Raw genomic sequence first — 22896 nt, 5'->3', positions numbered from 1 at the left:
TATTTATTGCTGTTGTAATAAATATATATAAACGACAAACTAGTTTTAGCATATTTTCAAACCCTTTAAAACATTTTTAAGGATACATTTTTTCTCCTTTTTAAAATCAAACAATATTTCTACAACATTAATCTTTTAAAGGACTCGCATAAAATTATTTTATCGTAAAATACATTCTTACTATTTTCCAATAATTTAATATGTACAACCATGTTATAATTTTGAAAAAAACATTAACAAATCACCTTTTTGAAATAAAACTAGCCAATAATAATAATATTTTATGTATGCTCATAAAAAATGTATGTCTTTCTTTTGCACATTTGAAATTATTACATTTCCTACCATATATTGTAATATATCAAAATAATAATTTTTAATAGGCCTAAAAAATTATTGTATATTTTCCTATTGTTTTTAAGGTATACATATATTCTATATTTTTATAATCTATAAATTATTTTTCTTTTTAACTTTTTTTATATTAATGTAAAAAAATATTAATCTGCATATAATACTTTATTTAAACATTTACAAATAAGTATAAAAAAATTATGATTTAATGCAAAAAAAAAAATAAATAAAAAACATACACCTATTTACACAGCCAACAGAAAAATGTTATAAAAAAAAAATAGAATAGTCACAAAATAATTGCACAACGAACAATAATAAAATAAACACATTGATGCACCTTTTATTTTTGGTAAATTATATTATTACTTGTTATTATTATTATTTTTTTTATATATTTTATGAAAAATAACACTTTCTATTTTTGCAGACATAAAAGATTTTATTTTTTTTACTAGTTATACAAAATAGAAAAACAATCCCCAAAAAAAAGAAAACAAAATGATTAACAAATATTAATTTTTATATAATATAAAAAAAAAATAACGAATGGCAAATGAATATATATAAAGTGTATGTAAATAATCAAGTTAAAAATGTCTAATTTTAAATCTTCAGCCTATGCACTCATAAACTGTCTACTAAAGAGAAAGCATATTATTGTTTTAATTAATACAATTGTCATACTATGCTTCAGTAAAAATATAGCACACCATTTTTATAACAATGCAAAAAATTATTTAAATTTATACTATTATTATCCACAGACGGAATATGGCCAAACCTATGGTAACAGTGGATTAACATGGGATAACAATGAAGCAACCAAATTTACTTATAAGTCATTGAAATCTTTTTTAAATTATTCTAAAGAAGGAAATGGATACAGTTTTGTACATATAAATAATAGTGCTAATCATTTAGATATTTCAAGTGAAAATGACGAAAACGCAATAAGTATTGACATAAATAATGATGATTTCATAAAAGATATTGCAATTCGACAAAAAACTTTATTAGATACTAGTGATTATATTCAAAATAAACTTATTAAAAGGCGAAATTTATTTTCATTAACGAAAAGCCGCAAAAAAAAAAAGACTAAACCTTGGAAAAAAAAAAAAAAAGACAAAAAAAAAAAAAAAAAGAAAAAAAAAAACAAGAAGAAAAAGAATAAGAAGAAAAAGAACAAGAAGAAAAAAAAAGCAAAACATGCAGATGATGATGAAGAAGATTATAAGGAAAGACGAAATTATATAGACAATGGAGATGATTATAAGAAAATAAAAAAATATGGAGATGATGATGATGATGATAATTATAAGAAACGTAGAAGCAAATTTATGGATTATGATGAAGACGCTTATTATAGAAGGAGACGAAAATACGTAGATGACGGTTATAAGAAGAAGGGAAAGTATATAGACGACGATTATAGAAGGAGGCGAAAATATGTAGATGACGATGATGATTATAGAAGGAGGCGAAAACATGTAGATGATGATGGCGATTATAGAAGGAGGCGAAAATATGTAGATGACGATGACGATTATAGAAGGAGGCGAAAATATGCGGATGACGATGGCAATTATAAGAGGAAGCGACCATATGATGACGAAGATGATTATGATAAGGAACGACGTGTTAAAAAACACAAAAAAAAACATAAAAAATCTGACGATAAAGATGATCACGATGATGACCATGATCATACCTCAGATAGTGATGATTCTCATGAAAAGTCTAAATCGAAAAAGAAAAAGAAAAAAAATAAAAAAAAGAAAAAGGAAAAGAAAAACGATGAAGCTGATACAAATAAAGCCAAATTAAAAGAAAAAAAAGAGGAACTTGAAGAAGTTAATAAGGTTGTTCACGAATTGGAAGAAAAGAAAGATATTCTAGAAAATGCGGAAAAGCATATGGTAGCATTATTAACATCTATACATTCATTGGAAACACAATCACAAGAAAATTCATCATAAAATCTCTTTAAAATGTTACCTACCACAGATATAGCATAAATTCTTTGGAAAAAAACATAAACGATTTAGTAGGCATACATATGCATACCTCCAATATGGAGAAATTATTTTTAAACATTATTTTAAAATTTTTTGTACGCCATTTTAGTTTTTTTTTTTAAAAATTTTTAATAATTTTTTTATTTTAATATTTAATTTTTAATGCAATGCAAATCTACATATGTGATAGACGCACTTATAAACTTTTTAATCTAGTAAATCAAAAAAAATGAAGGATTGAATATTTTAAACAATTGCTACACAAATAAATATGGACACTAAAAAAAACGAAAAAAAAACGTCTAATACAATTTTTATATAAATTTGTATAAATATATAATTGTCCTATACATTTATCACTGCTTCTTACTTTCAAACGCATGCTTGACTATTATCATTTTTATAGTTGAAAAATATTTCAACCAAAATTCATCTTCGCTAATTAATTTAGGTACAATATAATATCTCACCTTTTTTAAGCTTTTTATTTCTGTTAATAAAAATGATGCCCATGTAACATATTTATTATCAAACATAAAACCTCCAATACAATGTCCTTCAGTTATGTTAAAAAATGATTCCGCACTTGCTGTTATATCTTTTATTTCTTCAATTATGTTTTTAATTATAGCTATATTTAAGCTTGCATTTAAATCTTCAAGTGCCCATATAATAAGTTCTTGCCATGGAGGCTTTAATTCAAATTCTACAAAGAAAATGACAAGTCATCAATTAAAAAATAAAGCGAATAAAAACCAAAGGCAATGTTAACACATTTCTCTCGTATCTATAACGCTATAAAATGTGTTTTAACCAATTGCATCACACATACAAACACAACACAACACGTGTATGCCTATACTTCATTAATATATAAATCATAACATATATATATGTATAAACTTTTATATATATCACCTTTTTCGTACTGAATTTCACATAGCTCGTATTTTTTTCTTTTACCCTGTTTATTCCCCATTATAATAAAATTACAGCAAACATATTTTAAGTCATATTTTTTATATTATTATATTTTTTTATTGTTAAATTATAAGCACCAGTTTACGTAAATAGCCATACGCTCAATCTGGTATTCCATACAAAAAAAATATTTTTTGCAAATTCAAGGCCATACTATTATGCATACTTTAAAAAAAAAATAAAAATAAAAAACGTAAATAAATAAATTCTTTCGCAAGATAAAAATATTTTTTTTCTATATTATATAGCTATTTTATTTTTCCATATATTCATTTAATTTGTATTATTTATTCCCCTTTTTCGCCTCTATTTTTACTATCAATAATAAATGAAAAAAATAAAAAAATGATAGAATTCATTTTGATGGTTAACAAACAAGGACAAACCCGACTTAGCCAATATTATAACAATTTAAGTATCGAAGAAAAAACAATACTCGAAGGCGAATTAATCAGAAAATGCTTATCCAGAGTAGACTATCAATGCTCTTTTTTGCAATTTAGAGAGTACAAGATTATATACAGAAGGTTAGGATAGTACATCAAACATATGTCATATCCCCATGTTTTACAACGATAAAAAATTTGTCAATTATTATGCATGCTTACATTATAATTTATCACATTTTTATGCATAGTTCATGCTTAGTTCGTGCATAGCTCGTGCTTAGTTCATTTTAACTTTCCTTTTCATTTCTCAGATATGCCAGCCTATACCTAATCGTAGGTGTCACGAACCAAGACGTTAACGAGTTTGCTATCCTCGAAATGATTCATAATATAATTGAAATTTTAGATAAATATTATGAAAATGTTTGCGAACTTGATATTATGTTTAACATCGATAAAACTCATTTTATTATAGATGAAATTATATGTAATGGTGAAATATGTGACATGAATAAGAATAATGTTTTAAGACCAATCATATTGATGGATAAATACTCATTAAAAATATGAACAAACGCGCACACACAAACATGCATACATATACATATACAATATGCATGTTCGTTTTCATACATCCTATTAAATTAGATAAAAAACAGAATGCATCACACTATATAGATCATCATATATTATGAACGGCAATATTTTATACACATACATGTATATACCCAAATTTTTATAAAATTTTTAAAATATTAAAATAAATCATTAAAGATATACATACATAAAAATCAGACTGGAACATGCAGCTGTGAATTTATGCAAACGATGACGTGACAAAATGGCGAAGTAGACGTGCCAAAATTGCAATAACCAAGATGGTGCAGAGACCAACGAATAAGACGTAACGATGGCTATTGATGAGATAATAATTTTTCTGGATGAAGAGAAAAACAAATATTTATATCATATAATTTTCTACAAAATTACAAAGTATTCCATTTTGACAAAATAAACATGTGTGCATATGTATCTTCAAGAATATTGCTTTATTTCTAGCTATTAAATTATCACCATATTTATATATAGGAAATATAAAAGTTTGAATTTTATCTAATGTATTTTTATATTTAAAAATATATCTATCATTTTTTATTTCAATACCATTATCCTGTAAATAATTATATATATAATTTTTGTCTTTCTTTGTATCTTCGTTATTTTTTTTTTTTTTTTCATTTTTTATGTCATACATATTTTCACTCTTTTCATCGTTATAATTATTGTGAAAATAAATACATGTATTAGTTATGTTACTAAAATCGTTGCAATTATTGCTATTTACTATATTATTATTATTTTTTTTATCTGTTTCTTTTTTAATTATATTAATATTGGATGAAAAGCTTGATTTCTTTTTTTTTTTTTTTGAGTTATCAATTTTTTTAACATATAATTTTTCTTTCTTCCTTTTCCTATCACAACTTTTTAAATATGTTTTTACAGTTCTTTTCCTACCTTTCCTATCCTTCGATTCGATTTTTCTCTTGCTACTTTTATTTCTTAAGCTTGTATTTTTTTTATTTGTCACATCATTTTTCATATATAATTTTGTCAATGTTTTTGTTTGCATTCTTGTTTGAATATTTCCCTTCATCGGTACTTCCATTTTTTTCTTCTACTTCCCGTTTTGTCTACTTAAAAATAGTAAAGATCCAATACGTATCATTTAATGTTTTCACTTTTTGTCACCTCCTTTATTTTTTATGTTGGTTCACTTGAAATATGCTCTTAAGGATTATCATCAAATTTAAGCAAACCCTTTCTATAACATTTACTTATTACACATTTATTCATTTACTCATTTTAATTTTGTTTTTTTTTCATATCACACATAAATATGATTTAAACTTTGTCACGTTCACTTTAATTTATTTATTTTGTTTTTCTTGTCTGATTTATATATTATTATTTTGCAATTTCTTTGAATTTATAGCTCTATTTAACTGTTATTATTAATTAGACTATGCATATAATTTATTATTTAAAAGTTTAATCTTTTGGTGTTGTGTATATTTTCATATTTTAATTTATTTATTATAATATGCATACACCTTTTTTATCGTATTTTTTTATCATATTTTTTATCGTAACAAATATTTAGATGAATTCAAAATTGTTATTTCATCATTTTCAGTGTAATTACCCCATTATATTTTTGTATTTATTTATACAAAAAATTATGCATAATAATAATTGTGTAATCCCATAAACTCTTATTGTAATGATAACCAATTATTATTTTTTTTTTTTAAATTATAATAATAATAAATATTCAGTTATTTAATAGTTCATAATTTTTGAAAATATACTATATTAAGGCTAATATTATTATTCTGTTTGTTATTAAAAAAATATGTGTGCGTATGGTATAACTACCAACCCTTTGCCCATACTTATAAATTATGAATTACAAATTTAAATAAAAAAGCAAACTATAATACTATTAAAATAAAATAGTTATTTTCCAGAATATATAAACTGTTTATTTTGTTGAAAAAAATAAAAACAAAACCTTTAACTTAGGTAAAAATGGTTAAATAAAAAATGCACATACATTATCATGCAATGATAAATGAACAAAATAAATTGGCATCTGTTTGCTACCCCCTATATTTATGTATACAAAGACGGAGGGGATATATTTTTTTTTTCAAAAATGTATAAACACTTTTTAAAAGAATTATTATTACAGTTTTCTCTAAATAATTTACTATTCTTTTCATCATACTTATAATTATAATCATTTATGAATATTTCTACTAGCTCCTTTCCACTCTTTTCATTAATCGTTCCTATATTAAATGTCCCTGGTATATCCCATGAAATTATTATTCCTTTCCTATTTGCTCGATCAAGGTTTTCAAGAAATCTCTTTTCTTTGTTCTACAAAATTAGCATAACATAACCCATTTTTAATAAAATATTGGAATTTCACAAATGCATGTACACATTTTGGTTTCTTACTTGTGGAATGTATTCTCCAACATTTAAACATAACACATAATCAAATGTTAATATCTTGGAGGGGATGCTCATAACTTTAGTATTTACTAATGGTTTATTTACTTTTTCATTTTCTGCTTTCATTGAATTGTTTATTTTGTTTATAAGTTTGTGGACGAACTTCTCATCCGTCGCATCAAGGCTGTGTATCCTCTCTGCAGTTTGCAAAAAATATGCCAACGTATGTATGTATATATGCATGTATCTACGTATTTATGCATGCATGTACGTATATATGCATGGATGCACATATTTATGCACACACCGAACTCGCATTTAGTTCCCACGATTTAGTACACACAGGTTGTTTATAAAATATGTAGAGGCATATCATACCATTATTCAACGAACTCACAAGCTTATGATTCCCATCGATTCCAGCAGCCCATATTTTATGAAAATTCAACTCGTTCACATAATGCCCATGCCCACACCCAACATCTAAAACTGTTTTTATATCTGAAAAAGAAAAAAATTATTAAGCATGTGATGTAAAACTATTTCTACATAGTAATGTGTAAACTCATATATGCTTCCTGTTTTTGATGAAACGGTAAAGCATAGGTTGATACAAACGAATTGTGTATTATTACTTTTTCCCTTGAAATATTTTATGATCAAATTTGATAATACATAATCAAATGAATAGTTAAAGTTTGTTAACCAATAACCATTTTCATGAATTCCCCAATTAATTGTAAAACCTAAAAATCGAAGTGTATCTCCTAATATCTTATGTTCATATTTTTTGACATAGTACATATTTATTTTTTTCAAAAATCTATTATTACAATAGTAACAATATAAATAAGGTTAGAAAAATATTTATAGGCTTTATTCAAACATTTACTTTTTTTCCTGCTTTTTAATTATTTTTATATGTTGAAAAAAAACATAAAAATATTTTATTTTTTAAAAATATCAAATAAATAGAAAAAATTGGAAAAAATTGGAAAAATGCAAAACAAATGCCGGATGCAATTAGGCTATTCACAACTTCGAAATGAAAAATATAAATACGGACTATAATTATTTTGCATACATAAATATGTAAAATATACTTTTGTTCAAAAAATGGAATTAAAAATTATTACACAAATAAATAGACTTATCTAACCCTTTTTTAATTAATATATACATAAAATATAAACGAAAAATTATTAAAAAGAATTATTCCATATCTATGTATGGGTGATTGGACTCCAAACTGTTATACTTCTTCTCTGAAATGTTGTATACCAAACCTTCAAAAAAGCAAAATCATTAGCAAATCATATAATAAAATCGTAGAGTAAATCGCATAACAAATCGTAGAGCAAATCGCATAACAAATCATAGAGCATGATTAAACCAAATGGTGTAAAAATTTGTATTCGATTTTTTCCACTCTTACATATTAATATGCATAGGTTGGAGAAATGAATGAACAAATGGGTAAAGTGCCTAAATGCGTGAAAGAAAGAAGAAAAGAAAATTATTATGAATACAATTAATCATGGGTGGACTTTGCAAAATATGCCATTATTTGTCGACTCGTTTAGCTTTCGTATTATTACATTGAAGCATTCCACAAAAAAAAATAAATAAACGGAATAGAGAGAATCCATGCGATATACCTGCAACAAAATATGCAAACATAATAATTGTTAAAGTAAAGTTATTTTTATAAAGCATAATAAAATTGGTTAGTATGTCAAAATGGTTATAGCATATGTTGCGACTCCCCATTGTGACATGGCTTTTTTTTTTTTCGGTTCATACATAGACGCATCCAAAAGGAGCCTGGTTTTATCACTTGCACTTGTTTTCTCCTTCAACAATTTTTTACAATTGTTATATATTAACACTGTTGAGAAAAAATAGATAGACATACTTATATAGGTCTATAATAAATATTCACGTTATAATATGTCAAAATCATGTTTATGGTCCTTACCAGAAATAATCACTCTGTGGCTAACAAAAGGAAGCGCTACAACTAAAAAGGTTAACCAATAATAAATAAGTAAGCAAGTGAAATCGTAGCTTTTTTTATGTATATTTACGAATTTGAGCTTTCAAATGCTCTAAATAGATATAGATAAATGTAGTTTCAATTTTTATTCGAACCGGAATGCAAACTTGAATATACATTCAGACTTTGGTGATTCTGCATCTCAAATAGAATATAAAAAAATTTTAGTATGGAATATATAAATCCTGTTTTTATAGTATCCTCTTTCCTTCTCTTTTTATTATTAATAGTATTTACTATATAAAAAATTATTGTTAATGTTATACAATCAAAAATTGATTCATATATTTGGCTTAAAACTTTTAGTATACTAAACCCTGTCCCATTAAATGCGTATGAATATATATGAATTAAATAGAAAATATTTGAAAAATAAAAAAACAAAACTCCAAAATGAACCGATTCTTTTAATGCCCCATTCGCATTATTCAACATACTTCTCTTTCGAACATATACCAACGACAAAACGGTCGATATTACAAACAACAGCATGTATATCTCGATGAGGCCTGAAGGGAATTAAGCAATGTTAAAAAGGATTAAACAAAATAATCGAAAAATCGGCACACCTATTTATATGCAATTTTATTAATATAACACCGCTCGTAATTTCCACTCCCCATAAAACATTGTGACATGTATGAAAAGCAAAAATTTTAAATAGTTACATTTTTTAGTTTTGTCTACATACCTTGTTCTTCACATGAAAAATGGTTTCTCAAAAAATTGTCATTATTTACAAATTCGATTTTAAAAGCATTCTTAAATTTAGTATCACAATGAAGTATTATAAAATTTAACGATTTATTTTCTAACTGATGATCTATATCTTTATTATAAAAAACATAATTATTATTTATATTTTCTTGTGGTGTATCACTAAATCGATATACATACAATGCTTCTTTTTCTAAATCTTCACATTTCTTTCCATTCTTATTTTGTGTATAATTATAAATTTCATTATCTGTTTTATCTAAAACTAAAAGCTTAGTAGTAGGGGAATACGAATTTGAAAGCATAACAGATCCTTTTTTTTCATTATTCTTTTTAATAAAACAAAAGTCAGAAAATTTACTATAATTCTTATTATGATATAATCCATATATTACTTTTGATGATACAAAAAAAGAAAATGATTTTCTTTCCTCTATTTTATTACTCCCCTTAATATATTCAACGAGCGGAGAAAATATCGAGTAGCTATATTTGCCCCTCTCATTGTGCTCAATTATATGTGAATCTTCGTATTGTAATAAATTTTGATTACCCAAATTTGATATGTACAATAAAAAAAACAAAAAGACAAGCAGCTTTTTCCTTTGACATAGCTTGTTCATTTTTTCATGGAAAAGCAAAAGATATTATTTTACTTTTACCGTGGTTCAACAATTTTTTAGGTCTTTGTTCTTCTCTATTATTTCTAAATTTATATATAACATAAATTAAAATAATAAAAAACTATTTTATATATCTAAAACAAAATAAAGCTTAATTATTCAAAGTGAAATAAATAATACGGAAAAGTATATATAACCAGGTTAAAAAATGTATATAAAAAAAGAAAGCACAAAAAACACACTATACTACAAACATTTTAAGAGTTTGTATTTTCTTTCATTTCAGTGTAATTATATAATCAATGACAATATACTTGTTATGCTGAATTACAAAACATAAAAGGTTTTTTTCATTCACACACGAATATATATATATCTTTACATTTATCTTTATACAACAAAAAAATGCACATAAAAACATTGGTTTTATCATATATTATATATGATGATCTTTTATTTTATATAATAAATTCATATATTTCTATATTTTTAAATTAATATCATATATATATTTATTTTTTTTATCTTTTTTCTTTCAAAAATCGCTAATCTCATTTTATTATATGCATATGACAATATATACACTATATATGTATTTTATATAAACAGAAATTTTACTATTTATCTTTGCATTTCATATCTTTTTTTCTCCTCCATTTTTATATTACTCATTTTATATAAGTATTCAAAAAAATTAAAATAAATAAATATATTTTTGTGAAATTCACTTAAATGGGAACTCATCAATTTTCTACACAAATTTCCTTTAATTTACTAAATTACCTGACCTGTTAATAATTTATGAACAAGTCAGGTAATATACCCCCAAAAAGTAAAGAAAACAGCTTTTTATGTTCATTTAATTTTATATTTAAAAAAAGTTTTTAATTAAATTTAGTAATAATAATAAAAAAATAAAAATATATATACATATGTGTGTACTACAAAATAAAAATACACTAAAATAGTGAAACAAAAAATTAGGCATTTCAAGAAATTTAGAAAAAAATACTTCATAATGAATGTCCTCACGAAGTAAACATAACAATCGGGAAGTGATAGCTATACAATTATGTACATTGCTCAAAGTGTAAAAGAATAAAGAAAGAAATCGAATTGGCTTCAAAATATACATATTTAATTTATTATATACACATAGCTAGCTACTTCGCAACTTATAAATCACACAACCCATTTCTCGAAAAGAAATATTTGTGAATATTATTTAAAAAATGTGTATATATGCATATACGTATTTTGAGAATACGCAAATTAATTACAAAATTAAAAAAAATCACATTGCATTTTATTATTAATATATGCGATTACTTTATCACACCATAAGCTCTGTTTTATTACAAACATTTTCATATTATTTAGATATTCATTATTTTCCATTTTTGTTATGCTTTTCTTTTTTTTCCGCTTTTTTTACAATAACTCGGTAATATTCATTGGCATTTCATCAATTTGTGTAGAATAAAACTGTTCTATATCTCTCAAAATTTTTATATCATCATTTTTTACAAAATTAATTGCAACACCTTTTCTTCCAAATCGACCACTTCTTCCAATTCTATGAATATAACTTTCTCGAGAGTTTGGTAAATCATAATTAACAACTAATGAGACTTCATGTACATCCAATCCTCTACCCCATATATCAGTTGATATTAAAACTCTATATTTGCATTGTCTAAATTTTAACATAATATCATCTCTTTCACTTTGGCTCATTCCTGCATGCATTTTGCACACAGTGAAATTTGATTCTTGCATTTTTTTAGCTAGCCAATCTACTTTTAATTTAGTATTACAAAAAACTACTGCTTGTGTAATAGTTAAGCTTTCATATAAGTCAGCTAATGTTTCATATTTCCATTGCTCTTTTTCTATGGATACAAAAAATTGTTTTATACCTTCTAAAGTTAATTCATCTCTTTTTACTAAAATTTTAACTGGATTGTGCATAAATTTATTTGTTATTTCTAACACTTCTTGTGGTAAAGTAGCTGAAGATAAAACTATTTGAGTATTAGGTGATAAAAATCGATAAATATCATACACTTGTTCTTTAAATCCTTTATTTAACATTTCATCCGCTTCATCAATAACTAGCTGTTTTATATATTTACATTTTAAATGTCTTAGATTTAACATATGATATATTCTTCCTGGTGTCCCACTAATAATATGAACACCATTATTTAATGCCTTTATATCTTCACTCAATTTTTTACCTCCAATACAACAATATACAGTTACATGTATATAATCAGCTAATGCTAAACATACTTTTTGTGTTTGTTCTGCTAGTTCACGAGTTGGAGATAAAATAATTACTTGAGTTTCATTTAAATTTCTATTAACACAATTTAAAGCACCAACAGCAAACACACATGTTTTTCCTGTACCACTTTGACTTTGTAATATAACATCTCGACCACTTAATATCGGTTTAATACCTCTTTGTTGTATTGCTGATGGTCTTTCAAATCCATAAGCATATATTCCTCTTAACAATCCTTCATCAATTCCTATACTTTCGAAGCTTGTACATATTTCCAACTTTTCAGAAGATTTATATGTTTCTTCTTTATCCATCTTACTACTTACTTTTTGTTTTCAAAATAAATAAATCATATGCCCACATACAATTTGATGAAAAACTGCTTATATATAAACTTTCTGAATGCTCAACCAAAATTAAATAAAACAGAAAGGCACTATTAAAAAAGATATACTTTATGTCAAACTATTTACTTATTATTTTATTTTCATCCCACTTTCTTTTGAGTCTTCTTTTTTAAATTATAAAAAAATATCAGTCATATATTATAAACCATATAAAGAATAAAATTTTAAATATATACCTCTTATTTAGTTGAAAAAAAAAAGATAATATATATAAATTTTAATCAATATAATACTATATTCATTATTTTTAGTAATTCATTTTGTTATTCTTCTATACTATTTGAAATATTTATAATAAGCTGTTCAAATTTTTATCAATTTATTTTATAATTTATAATATATTCATCCTATTTTTTGTCTCTCCTCCTTTTTTCATAAAAATTATTTTACAATAAATAACCACTCGAATTAAACCCTCGACTTTTTGAAAAAAAAAAAAATAATAATACCTGTCAAGCGATAATAGTAAAATAGAATATTCAAAAAAAAAAAAACTAAAAACAATGATATAATAAATCGCTGATTTTATTTTTTTCTATATTATAAAAATTGTAAATTTTTTATTTTTTTAAATTTTTAAATGATATCCGACGTTTTTATTAAAGCCGTTTATGTCCCCAAAATAAAAGGAAATACGCATATGCATATGTTAGAAATTTTTTTTTATTTCACTTGTTACAAACAAATGTAAAAATAAGAAACATAAATAAATGCCATTTTACTAACATTACATGTGTATACAAGTTTACTTCCTATTCTTTTGTTCTTACATTCGCAATTCACTAGTGACCATTTGAAAATGTTGAAAATGTTGAAAATGCTGAAAATATAGGCATCCCAAGTTGCTAGTAAATAATTATAAGAAAGCTAATAAATGCGCATACTATTTTATATATACATATTTTATATAATTATTGAAAAAAATAAATGACTATCGTTTTAAATTAGTTTGAATTTTATTTCAAAAAAAGGATAACGAAGAAAGTATATATATACATTTGCACACCCCCAAAAAAGGTTAGCAAGTACAAAAAGAAAAAAAAATTATAATATAATAAGCATATACTAAGCCCAAATTTTATCAACCTTTTTCGTTTCGTTTGATTTTTTCCAATTTTTATGCAGACAAAATAGGTTTACTTCCCACTCAGTCTGAAGATGGCACTTGGAGCCGACTATTCAAAACTTAGCGATGCTGTCTATCAAGTTCAAGACTCACTATCATTATACAACCAAGAGAAATATTATACCCAAAAACAAAATGATTTATTTTATAACATAAAAAAGTTTATGTGTTTAGGAAGTATGGTAAACGATAATGATAAATATGATGTTTCAAAAATTTTAAAAGATGGAAATAAAAAATGCAATGAAACTATAAAAGATTCTTTTAAAATACAAGGGTATAAATATAATACAACTAATAATAATGACAATATTAAATTTATAAAATTATTTCAAGATAATTATTCAAATCTATTCTATTGTATGCATTTACACAATGATGATAAAAAATGTAACTCGCTATTTAAGCATTTTTATCAAACAATCAATTACGACAAAATTAGTAAGAAGTAGCCAATGAGTTCATATTTCTTCATATTATTCATCTTTTCATCTTTTCACTTGTGTTTTTTTCACAATTTTTTCATGCGACTTCCTATTCGTCAACAACCATTGTAAACTCGTACTCCTGGTCACACCCAATATACGAATCACTAACCAAATACATAACTATATCATATTTGCCTGGCTTATCTGGTAGTTCGAAATTTATTTTTACGTTATTCTCTTGTTTTAGTAAGGATACCTTTTTAATAGATAATAATAAATTAAGTTTTTTAATTCCAATTACAAACCACCATGATTCTTCTTTTTCAAATGGCAAATAAGTAGAATGTGCATATCCGACTGGGTCGTCATCTGAAATATCTCGATCTACATTTACATTTAATTGAGCAATTTCATTAATCTTATATTCTTTTTCTAAATCTATATCATAATTTACTTCTAAAATTGGAAATGAATTACAAAAATTAGCTATACTACCTTTTTCCGTTTCACTCAAGCCATTTAATAAATCATCTTTTATATCATCTTCCGAATTAATTAAATCGTATATATCAAATATTTCAAGTTGATTTGCTTTTTGTACTAGTTCTTCATTAAAATAAGGTAGTTGAAATAAATTGGATTCATCCGTACTTTTAAAACATTGGGTTATCATTTGTGACATCTCCATAACAAAAAGACAATAATTTAAAATATTATTACTGCTTATTACATCGATTAATGAGTTTATCAATTTTAATGACTTTAATAAAACATTTTTTGTTTCATCAATATAATTCACAGGTATAGAAAATCGATTTATATGTGCATGTAGCAATATTAGAGCTTTTAAATTGGGAGTAAAATAAGATGGATTAGTTACAAAATTCGTTAAGTTAATTATTTGATTATCATTTTGTTCATTATGTTCTTCCTCATCATCTTCTTTAAAAAAACTTTTACTGTCTAGTGACAATTTCAAAAATTCATATGTCACTTGTATATTACAAGATTTAGCTATCTTTAAACAAAGGAATATGTCATGACTCTGTATCTTTATTATATCACTGAATAGATTGGCAAGACAAATAATTTCTAAAATTTTTTTTTTTTTTAATCCCTTTATTGAACTAATATATTGATTAAAAAAGTATATTATATGATAATCTAAATTATAAAATGATGATATAATTCCAAGGTTAGATGGTTTTAATAAAACACCCGAAGATGCATCCCCTTCTTCATCCCCTTCTTCATTAGATACAGTAACACAGTTAGCAATAGATAAAAGTTCAATATTATTTTCAATTAATTCAGATAAATAATCAGATATATGTTCAGTACTAACACCTTTTAATCCATAATAATTAGGATTCTTTTTTATACGTCTATAAAAAAACGACCATGTTAATAAATCAATGGAATCTTGATAATTTTCAATTGTATTCATAACTATTTCATTATTTAATAAGTTTGGCAAATACTCTTCAATATTCGATTCAATTGTTATTGGTTCATATATAAAATTTTTATAATATTCCTTTTTTGTTATATATGTATATATATAAACAAATGATTTATCATCTTCTTTTTCCCTTCCTGCAAAACTAATCATTTCTAAAATCGATTGAATTGAATAATCTTCTTCTGTATTATTATAATGTGTTATTATTGTATCTAATATTATTATATTATTTCCATATACATTTAAACTATATAAATAATCATAACATATTATTAATATTTCAATTCCTTTTTTATCAAATAAATTTTCAACGATTTTCTTTTCTATATCTAACATATTATTATATATATATCCTACCCCTTTTTTTAAGCATTGCACTAAAATATTATCGCTAATATGATCCAAAATATTTTCATTTTCTCCACTCTTATCTTTCATATGATCACTAACAGCTGAATTAAAAGTAAAATCATCATTACATGCTGATAAAATTAAATCGAGTGCTAATGTTTTACATACCTTCTGTTCTGTAACAAAAATTATAACATTCTTTTTGTTTTTATTAAACTTTTTTATATTTTGATAAACCTGACGTTGCATTGATATATATCTATTTTTCGTATTCATAATATTTACTGCAAATAAATATATTTCAATTGGTATTGTTCGAATGGTTGATATAAAATTATAATAATCATTTTTTTTACATCCTATCCATTCAGACACATCTTTCGAATTTTGTAATGAACAACTGGATAAACATACTATCCTATTTATTCCTATATATTCATATATATCTTCCATTTTTAAATTACGTAACTTATTTAAATGTGTTGCTACTTCGTTATTATTTTTTTTAGAATTCTTACTACTCTTATTATTCTCATTTTGTATATATTCTTTCACAAGATCTAAATCGCTTTGAGTTATCGATTCATCATTATTTTTGCTAGTTTCATTTTTGTTACTTATCTGTAATTGTATTGATATATATCGTACTCTACTTATTAAAACTTCCATAATAGCACCATAATTTGTATTTAACAATTCTATATGATCATAAATATAGAGATTCACATTTTGAAACATCTTTTTCCTTCGCCATTTTTTAGATATATTATCATATTTATCTGGTGTTGTTAATATAATATGATTCGTTTGAAATAGTTTCATATCTATTCCTACATCACCACTTAATATACACATCTTTAAATCTAATGTCTTTTTTATTGGTATCCAATTTTTATATGTTTTTAAAACTATTTCTTCTAAAGGTGCTATATAAACGATTTTTATTAAACTTAAATGATCATTATAAAGAATATTACCCAGCTTCTTATCATTCATAATTTTCGTTAAATTACTTTCACCTTTTATATAATACCTTACATAGTTATGTAATTCTTCAAAATATTTTACTATACGAAATATTGCTAACTCAGCAGATATTAGATAATATTTCCAATTTGAACAACATACTAATACGTTTCCATTATTTTCATATAAAGATGTAAATACTTGTGTACTTACTGGGTTTAAACTTTCTATATTTCTATCCATAAATATTCGCTTTCCACTATCAAATTTTAAGGAACTGATTGGCAAAGCTTGAAGATCCAATAGCTGAGTAGAGTACCCTTGTTTTGGAGGTAAATAAATATCACATAAATTTATATTAACTGTACATTCACATTCTAGCCATTTGTCGGAAATAACTTTTATTATATAAAATGGGCTATCATTTACTGGTAGATAAAAGCGTACTAACTGCTCATCAAAGCTATCACAATTATTTTTTTTATTTAAATTAGAGTTTCCACCAGCTATACCATCTAACATCGTATCTGTTTCAAATCCTTTTCTTAAAGTAAATACATCATAATGTAATATATTTTCATTTGCAATATCAAAAACGAATACCCAAAATAACATCGTATATCCATGATATTTAGGATTATAAATAAAATCAGGAGTTACATTTAATTCAACCTTAACCATCTTATGATCAATTGGTTGTATATATGCACTTAATTCAATATTAGGAAAATGATGAACTAATTTATATATATTTTTTGCTATCTTTTTATTTTTAAATACTGTTATATATTCATTTAAATCCATAGTTAAATAATTTTTAAAACTTATATTTTTTTTTTCAATTATTTTTATTAAATCTTTACTTAACAATCCAAACTGTCTTAATGGTGTCATACTACTCCACATTCGATGCTCTATCATTTTACAAAATTTTAAACATAAGTATATTAAATTATAAAATCCTTTCTTTAATGATATTTCAAAAAAGGAGCGAAATATACGTAAAGCATTTTGATGAATATACACCAAATCTGCATTTATTATATATCCATTTAATGTTATATTCGAAAGATATAATTGTAATAATATACTTATTTTGGTAAAAGAAATATTAATTGATTCTTTAACAGGTATCGGCAGCTTTTCCATCAAAATTGATAATTCAGTTTTCTCTTCATTTCGAATAAATATATTTTTAAATTCTTCACTCATAGCAAATATTTTTAATAATTCAATTTCACTTGTATATTTATTTAACTTCTTATTATACATATCCATAGATTTATAATCTATATAATAAAAGCTGCTGATCTTACCTATATATGTGCTATTTACATTTTTTAACTTTTTATTATATTTTACTAAGTCATACTTTTCTAAAGTTAAAAATGATGAATATATTATATCGTTAATTCGATTATTCACATTTTTTATAAGTTTATTTTTATCATCTCCTATCCCATAATGATTTGGATTCTTCATCATACGTATGTACATGTAAGTGTACTTAAACCAATTTATTGCATCTTTAAAGTCTTGGATATTTTTTAAAACTATTTCAGCATTTATTATATTTATTATATTTTGCATTAACGTAGATTCAATATACATCTGTTCATTGTTTAATGAAAGATATAATTGTAAATTTTTATGATCCGTAATTATTATAGCTTTTCCTGTTTTATCATATTGAGGTCTACCTGATCTACCAATCATTTGTAAAACATCCATAAATGATAGCTCATCAAAATTACCTATATTTATATTATATATAGTTGTACCTTTTATTATAACCGTATGTGCAGGTAAGTTCACACCCCATGCTAACGTACTTGTACATACTAATACTTGTAAATGCCGATCAGAAAATAAATCTTCAACCAATTTACGATCTGTTCTTTTTAAACCTGCATGATGTATACCAAAACCTAAAGGTAACAATTCTTTTAATTCTTCATTTACTATAGCCTCCTTTTCAGATAATAATATTTCACTAGATATCTTCTTATCCATCAAAAATAAATTTAAATTATCATTTTTTACAAATTTATCAATTAATATTTTTGCAGTTCTATAAGTTTCTTTTCTACTATGAACAAAAATTAGCATCTGATTTTTACCAGCTTCTTCCAAAACTTTTTCATAAGTTATCTCATTCATAAGATTGTATTTCTTTATTCCTTTTTTTTCTTTTAATCCGATATAATATTGCTCCAATTGTACTGGTCGGAAAGAATAATCAAAATAAAAAATACCTTCTTTAGGATCTGCTCTTAAAAATATTCCTACATCTTCATAATTAGGAAGGGTAGCAGATAAACCTACTAACCGTATTCCATTATTTTTATTAACATCACTAATACTAGATGCATTATTATCAACATATCTATTTACCCTAGTAATTATACTTTCTAAAACATGACCTCTTGCTTCATTTAATAAATGAATTTCATCAAAAATTATTAATTTTATTTTTTGTAACATGATCTTATCATTCCATTTTCTACTGATTACTTCAAACTTTTCTGGAGTCATAACAATAACCTGATGATCATCAATTTCTCTACTACTTAAATGTACATCTCCTGTCAATTCACAAACTTTTAAATTCAACGATTTCAATCGTAAACTAAAGGATTGTACTTGTTCATTTACTAATGCCTTCATAGGTGATATATAAACTATTTTAAAATTATTCCTTTCTATATTCCCACTTGATAATCGATAATTATTAATAACATTTAACATACATAATAATGCAATATTTGTTTTACCTGAACCAGTAGGTGCACAAATTAATAAATTCTCTTCAAATCGATTAAAAGCTATATCATATACTGCTGATTGGATTGCATTTAATTTCTTAACATTAACACAAAAAAATGTTTCACGAGCCCATTCAGGTATCTCATTTATATCAATTAATTTTATTTCATCTTTATTTGTATAATAATTATATTTTCCACTTCGTACATTATTTTTATTACCCTTTTTATCATTAGTATTTGGAGATATTATTATTTCATCATATTCTTTTTTTTCAATTCTTTTACTTCCATCTGGTAATATTATTTCTTTATTTAAAAAATCGTTATTTTTTATTTTTAAATTTAATTTTTCTAAATCTATATATTTCGCTTTTAATTCACCATCTCTAATTTTTATCTTTCCTTTATTATTCATCTTTACATTTATTTTTATTCCTTCTACATTTTCATTATCCTCTTCTTCATCCCCATCCTCATCTTCCTCTTCTTCTTCTCCACTTTCTGCACCCTCTTCATCATGTATAAACTGTTTTCCATTTCCCAATCCATCTCTATGACCATACTTACTTGTTTCCTTCATTTTCATACTTATTAAATTGTCTGCTTCTTTTCTTAAATTTTTTGTAAATTCACTTTGTTTATTTCTTTTTATATTTCTAAAGTTTGATAGTTCTTCTAATATTTCTTCTCCTTCTTCTGTTTTTTTCATATTTTCAATTATTTTATTTTTTTCTTTTTCACTTTGAGCCTGACCAAGTAATGTACAATAATATATTTTCCATCGATTTTTCATAAACAATTTAACCATTGAAAAGTTTTCATACATCAATATGTTTACTAACTTATTCTCACATTCTTGTATATCATATATTTTTAATATATCTAATACTTCTTTTTCTTTTTCAATACATAAACTAGCTTCGCTAAATATTGTATTTAATTTTCTTTGAAGCCAATGTGGATCTATACTATTAGTATCAATTTCATATTCATCGGATTCTTTATTTTTTCCAAATTTAGAATCTTTATTCATATTTTTTAAACTCAAATGAGTTTCATATTTTTTATTTTTTCTTCCTTTCTTTAAAGTTAATTCATTATCTTCCTTCCCTTCTTCATCATCATTTCCACTATCATCCTCCTCTTCACTCTCCTCTTCTTCTTCCTCTTCATCGTCTTCCTCTTCTTCATCCTCTTCCTCATCATCCAAACTCAATTCACTTACATTAGTCCCAGTATCATCTAAATTATCTTTTCTTTTATTCTTTCCATTTTTATAATTAAAATAATCATCTGCTTCATCAAAAATAACTGCGACCCCTTCATCATCTCCTATTTCATTATCTTCTTCCTTCTTATCAAAATCGTAAATTTCTTTAGCTAAATTGTTTAACTCAATAAAATCATTATCTGATATACTAATTTCTAACACATCTTCTATTTCCCTTTTTTTTGTGTCATTATTTTGAATATCATCATTCTTTAAAATACTTATTACATCGTTGCATGCACTATTTATAATATCTCCTGTATTATCACCTATTATATTTCTTACTATATTCATAATTTTACTAAAAATATCTTCTGTATATTTTGTACTTGGTTTATATAAAAATATATCATCTATATTTATATTTAAAACACTTTTCTCTTTTACATTATTTATATAAGAATTATTTTTAAGCCTTTTTACTTTTTTTTCAAAATATATTTCATTATCATCATCTAATCGTTTTTTATTACTTCGATCATTTTTATCTTTCCCTCGTCGAGAATCTACTGGTTTATTATATTCTACTTTATCTCCCATTTTGTATTTTATTTTACCAACTAGACTTTCACTTTCTCCAGTTGGTTCATTCTGATTAGGTGCTGGTCCTTCTCTTTGAAGTACCAGGTTTGAGTTCATTCGATACTCAAATCGTTTAAACTTTTCATATTCCTCCGCCATCTTTACTTACACAATTAAAAAAAAAACAAAAAAAATATATACTGACTTTCCTATGATATCTTTTTAAATGGATCTACTTTATTTTGTCAACCCAATATACTAATTCAATTTGATAAATATGAACAATGCTTTTTTTTTTGTAGTTATACATATCTTCTGTATTCTATTTTTCTTCCTCTACCTTGTTTGGCATCAATAGTAAAACCTTTGTAGAGTATTTACCTTTTCCTATTCACAGATATAATATAAAAATATAATCCTTGTTTTTATAATTTGTTACTGTTCTTGATTGTTGTATATCATACTGTGTTAAATATGCATGTATATATTATACCATTTAAATAAAATACATGCATTATCATTTTTTTTAGTTACTTCCTTCTCATCATTTTTACACAACAAAGATATAAAAATAAACGGAATAATATATCTTTAAAGGAAACTAATCTTTGTTCTCTTGATTTTATAAAACTTATAAAAAAAAAAAAAACAAAATAAGTTAATTCAAAAGATAGAATAGGAATATATATACATATAATACTATGCAATCGTATGGGATATTACGATTTTGTATAATATTATAAATAAATTAAATAATCATATTATTTTTATACTCATATTTTATAACATTTTAGATATGATTATTGTGGCTAACCAAACAAATAAATAAATTTTGTGCATAAAATCCAAGTTAAATATCCATTATTAAATTTATAAAAAGATAAAAAAAAAAATAGTATTCTTCTTTTTGCCAATAAACACGGAAAATATGTTTGTATGTTTGCATGTTTATAATTTTATTTTCTTTTTTTCATTTGTGTATATAAAATTTTAAGTGTACATAATATACTTAACCATGCATACATTTTTATGCCGTTATAACTAGCCAATTTAATATTTTTTTTTTTTTTTTTTAAAATTATAACTTTTTTATTTTATTAAATATATACTTTATATTTTTTTATACCTAATTTTTTCTTAT

The 22896-nt window shown here is 24.1% G+C and overlaps 9 protein-coding genes across 9 annotated transcripts; 3 read left to right on the top strand and 6 right to left on the bottom strand.

Moving 5' to 3' along the window:
- Nucleotides 1–950: 950 nt before the first annotated feature.
- On the top strand, nt 951–2336 carry PCHAS_0523900 (conserved Plasmodium protein, unknown function; the record flags this gene model as incomplete). The annotated part of the gene is made up of 1 exon (XM_740961.2): nt 951–2336. One exon carries the CDS (start codon nt 951–953, stop codon nt 2334–2336), a length of 1386 nt encoding a protein of 461 aa, XP_746054.2.
- Nucleotides 2337–2731: 395 nt separating this feature from the next.
- On the bottom strand, nt 2732–3354 carry PCHAS_0523800 (BSD-domain protein, putative; the record flags this gene model as incomplete). Its single annotated transcript, XM_740959.1, has 2 exons — nt 2732–3081; nt 3294–3354. 2 exons carry the CDS (start codon nt 3352–3354, stop codon nt 2732–2734), a joined length of 411 nt encoding a protein of 136 aa, XP_746052.1.
- A 347-nt stretch (nt 3355–3701) lies between these two features.
- On the top strand, nt 3702–4315 carry PCHAS_0523700 (AP-4 complex subunit sigma, putative; the record flags this gene model as incomplete). The annotated part of the gene is made up of 2 exons (XM_740957.1): nt 3702–3883; nt 4057–4315. 2 exons carry the CDS (start codon nt 3702–3704, stop codon nt 4313–4315), a joined length of 441 nt encoding a protein of 146 aa, XP_746050.1.
- Nucleotides 4316–4706: 391 nt separating this feature from the next.
- On the bottom strand, nt 4707–5414 carry PCHAS_0523600 (conserved Plasmodium protein, unknown function; the record flags this gene model as incomplete). Its single annotated transcript, XM_740960.2, has 1 exon — nt 4707–5414. One exon carries the CDS (start codon nt 5412–5414, stop codon nt 4707–4709), a length of 708 nt encoding a protein of 235 aa, XP_746053.2.
- Nucleotides 5415–6421: 1007 nt separating this feature from the next.
- Nucleotides 6422–7573, bottom strand: PCHAS_0523500 (methyltransferase, putative; the record flags this gene model as incomplete). Its single annotated transcript, XM_016797388.1, has 4 exons — nt 6422–6691; nt 6773–6966; nt 7148–7270; nt 7405–7573. The coding sequence occupies 4 exons, from the start codon at nt 7571–7573 to the stop codon at nt 6422–6424; spliced, it is 756 nt and encodes a 251-aa protein (XP_016655251.1).
- A 408-nt stretch (nt 7574–7981) lies between these two features.
- Nucleotides 7982–10165, bottom strand: PCHAS_0523400 (serpentine receptor, putative; the record flags this gene model as incomplete). The annotated part of the gene is made up of 7 exons (XM_016797387.1): nt 7982–8055; nt 8205–8254; nt 8368–8427; nt 8573–8657; nt 8748–8789; nt 8921–9334; nt 9517–10165. 7 exons carry the CDS (start codon nt 10163–10165, stop codon nt 7982–7984), a joined length of 1374 nt encoding a protein of 457 aa, XP_016655250.1.
- Nucleotides 10166–11596: 1431 nt separating this feature from the next.
- On the bottom strand, nt 11597–12769 carry PCHAS_0523300 (eukaryotic initiation factor 4A-III, putative; the record flags this gene model as incomplete). The annotated part of the gene is made up of 1 exon (XM_734922.2): nt 11597–12769. The coding sequence occupies one exon, from the start codon at nt 12767–12769 to the stop codon at nt 11597–11599; it is 1173 nt and encodes a 390-aa protein (XP_740015.2).
- Nucleotides 12770–14020: 1251 nt separating this feature from the next.
- Nucleotides 14021–14440, top strand: PCHAS_0523200 (conserved Plasmodium protein, unknown function; the record flags this gene model as incomplete). Its single annotated transcript, XM_737369.1, has 1 exon — nt 14021–14440. The coding sequence occupies one exon, from the start codon at nt 14021–14023 to the stop codon at nt 14438–14440; it is 420 nt and encodes a 139-aa protein (XP_742462.1).
- Nucleotides 14441–14522: 82 nt separating this feature from the next.
- Nucleotides 14523–21914, bottom strand: PCHAS_0523100 (pre-mRNA-splicing helicase BRR2, putative; the record flags this gene model as incomplete). Its single annotated transcript, XM_016797386.1, has 1 exon — nt 14523–21914. The coding sequence occupies one exon, from the start codon at nt 21912–21914 to the stop codon at nt 14523–14525; it is 7392 nt and encodes a 2463-aa protein (XP_016655249.1).
- Nucleotides 21915–22896: the final 982 nt, after the last annotated feature.

The sequence above is a fragment of the Plasmodium chabaudi genome (assembly GCF_900002335.3).
Source record: "Plasmodium chabaudi chabaudi strain AS genome assembly, chromosome: 5".
NCBI classification, from domain to species: domain Eukaryota; phylum Apicomplexa; class Aconoidasida; order Haemosporida; family Plasmodiidae; genus Plasmodium; species Plasmodium chabaudi.
Note: the sequence above shows the minus strand (reverse complement) of the source record. Positions and strands in the feature narration are given on the sequence as shown.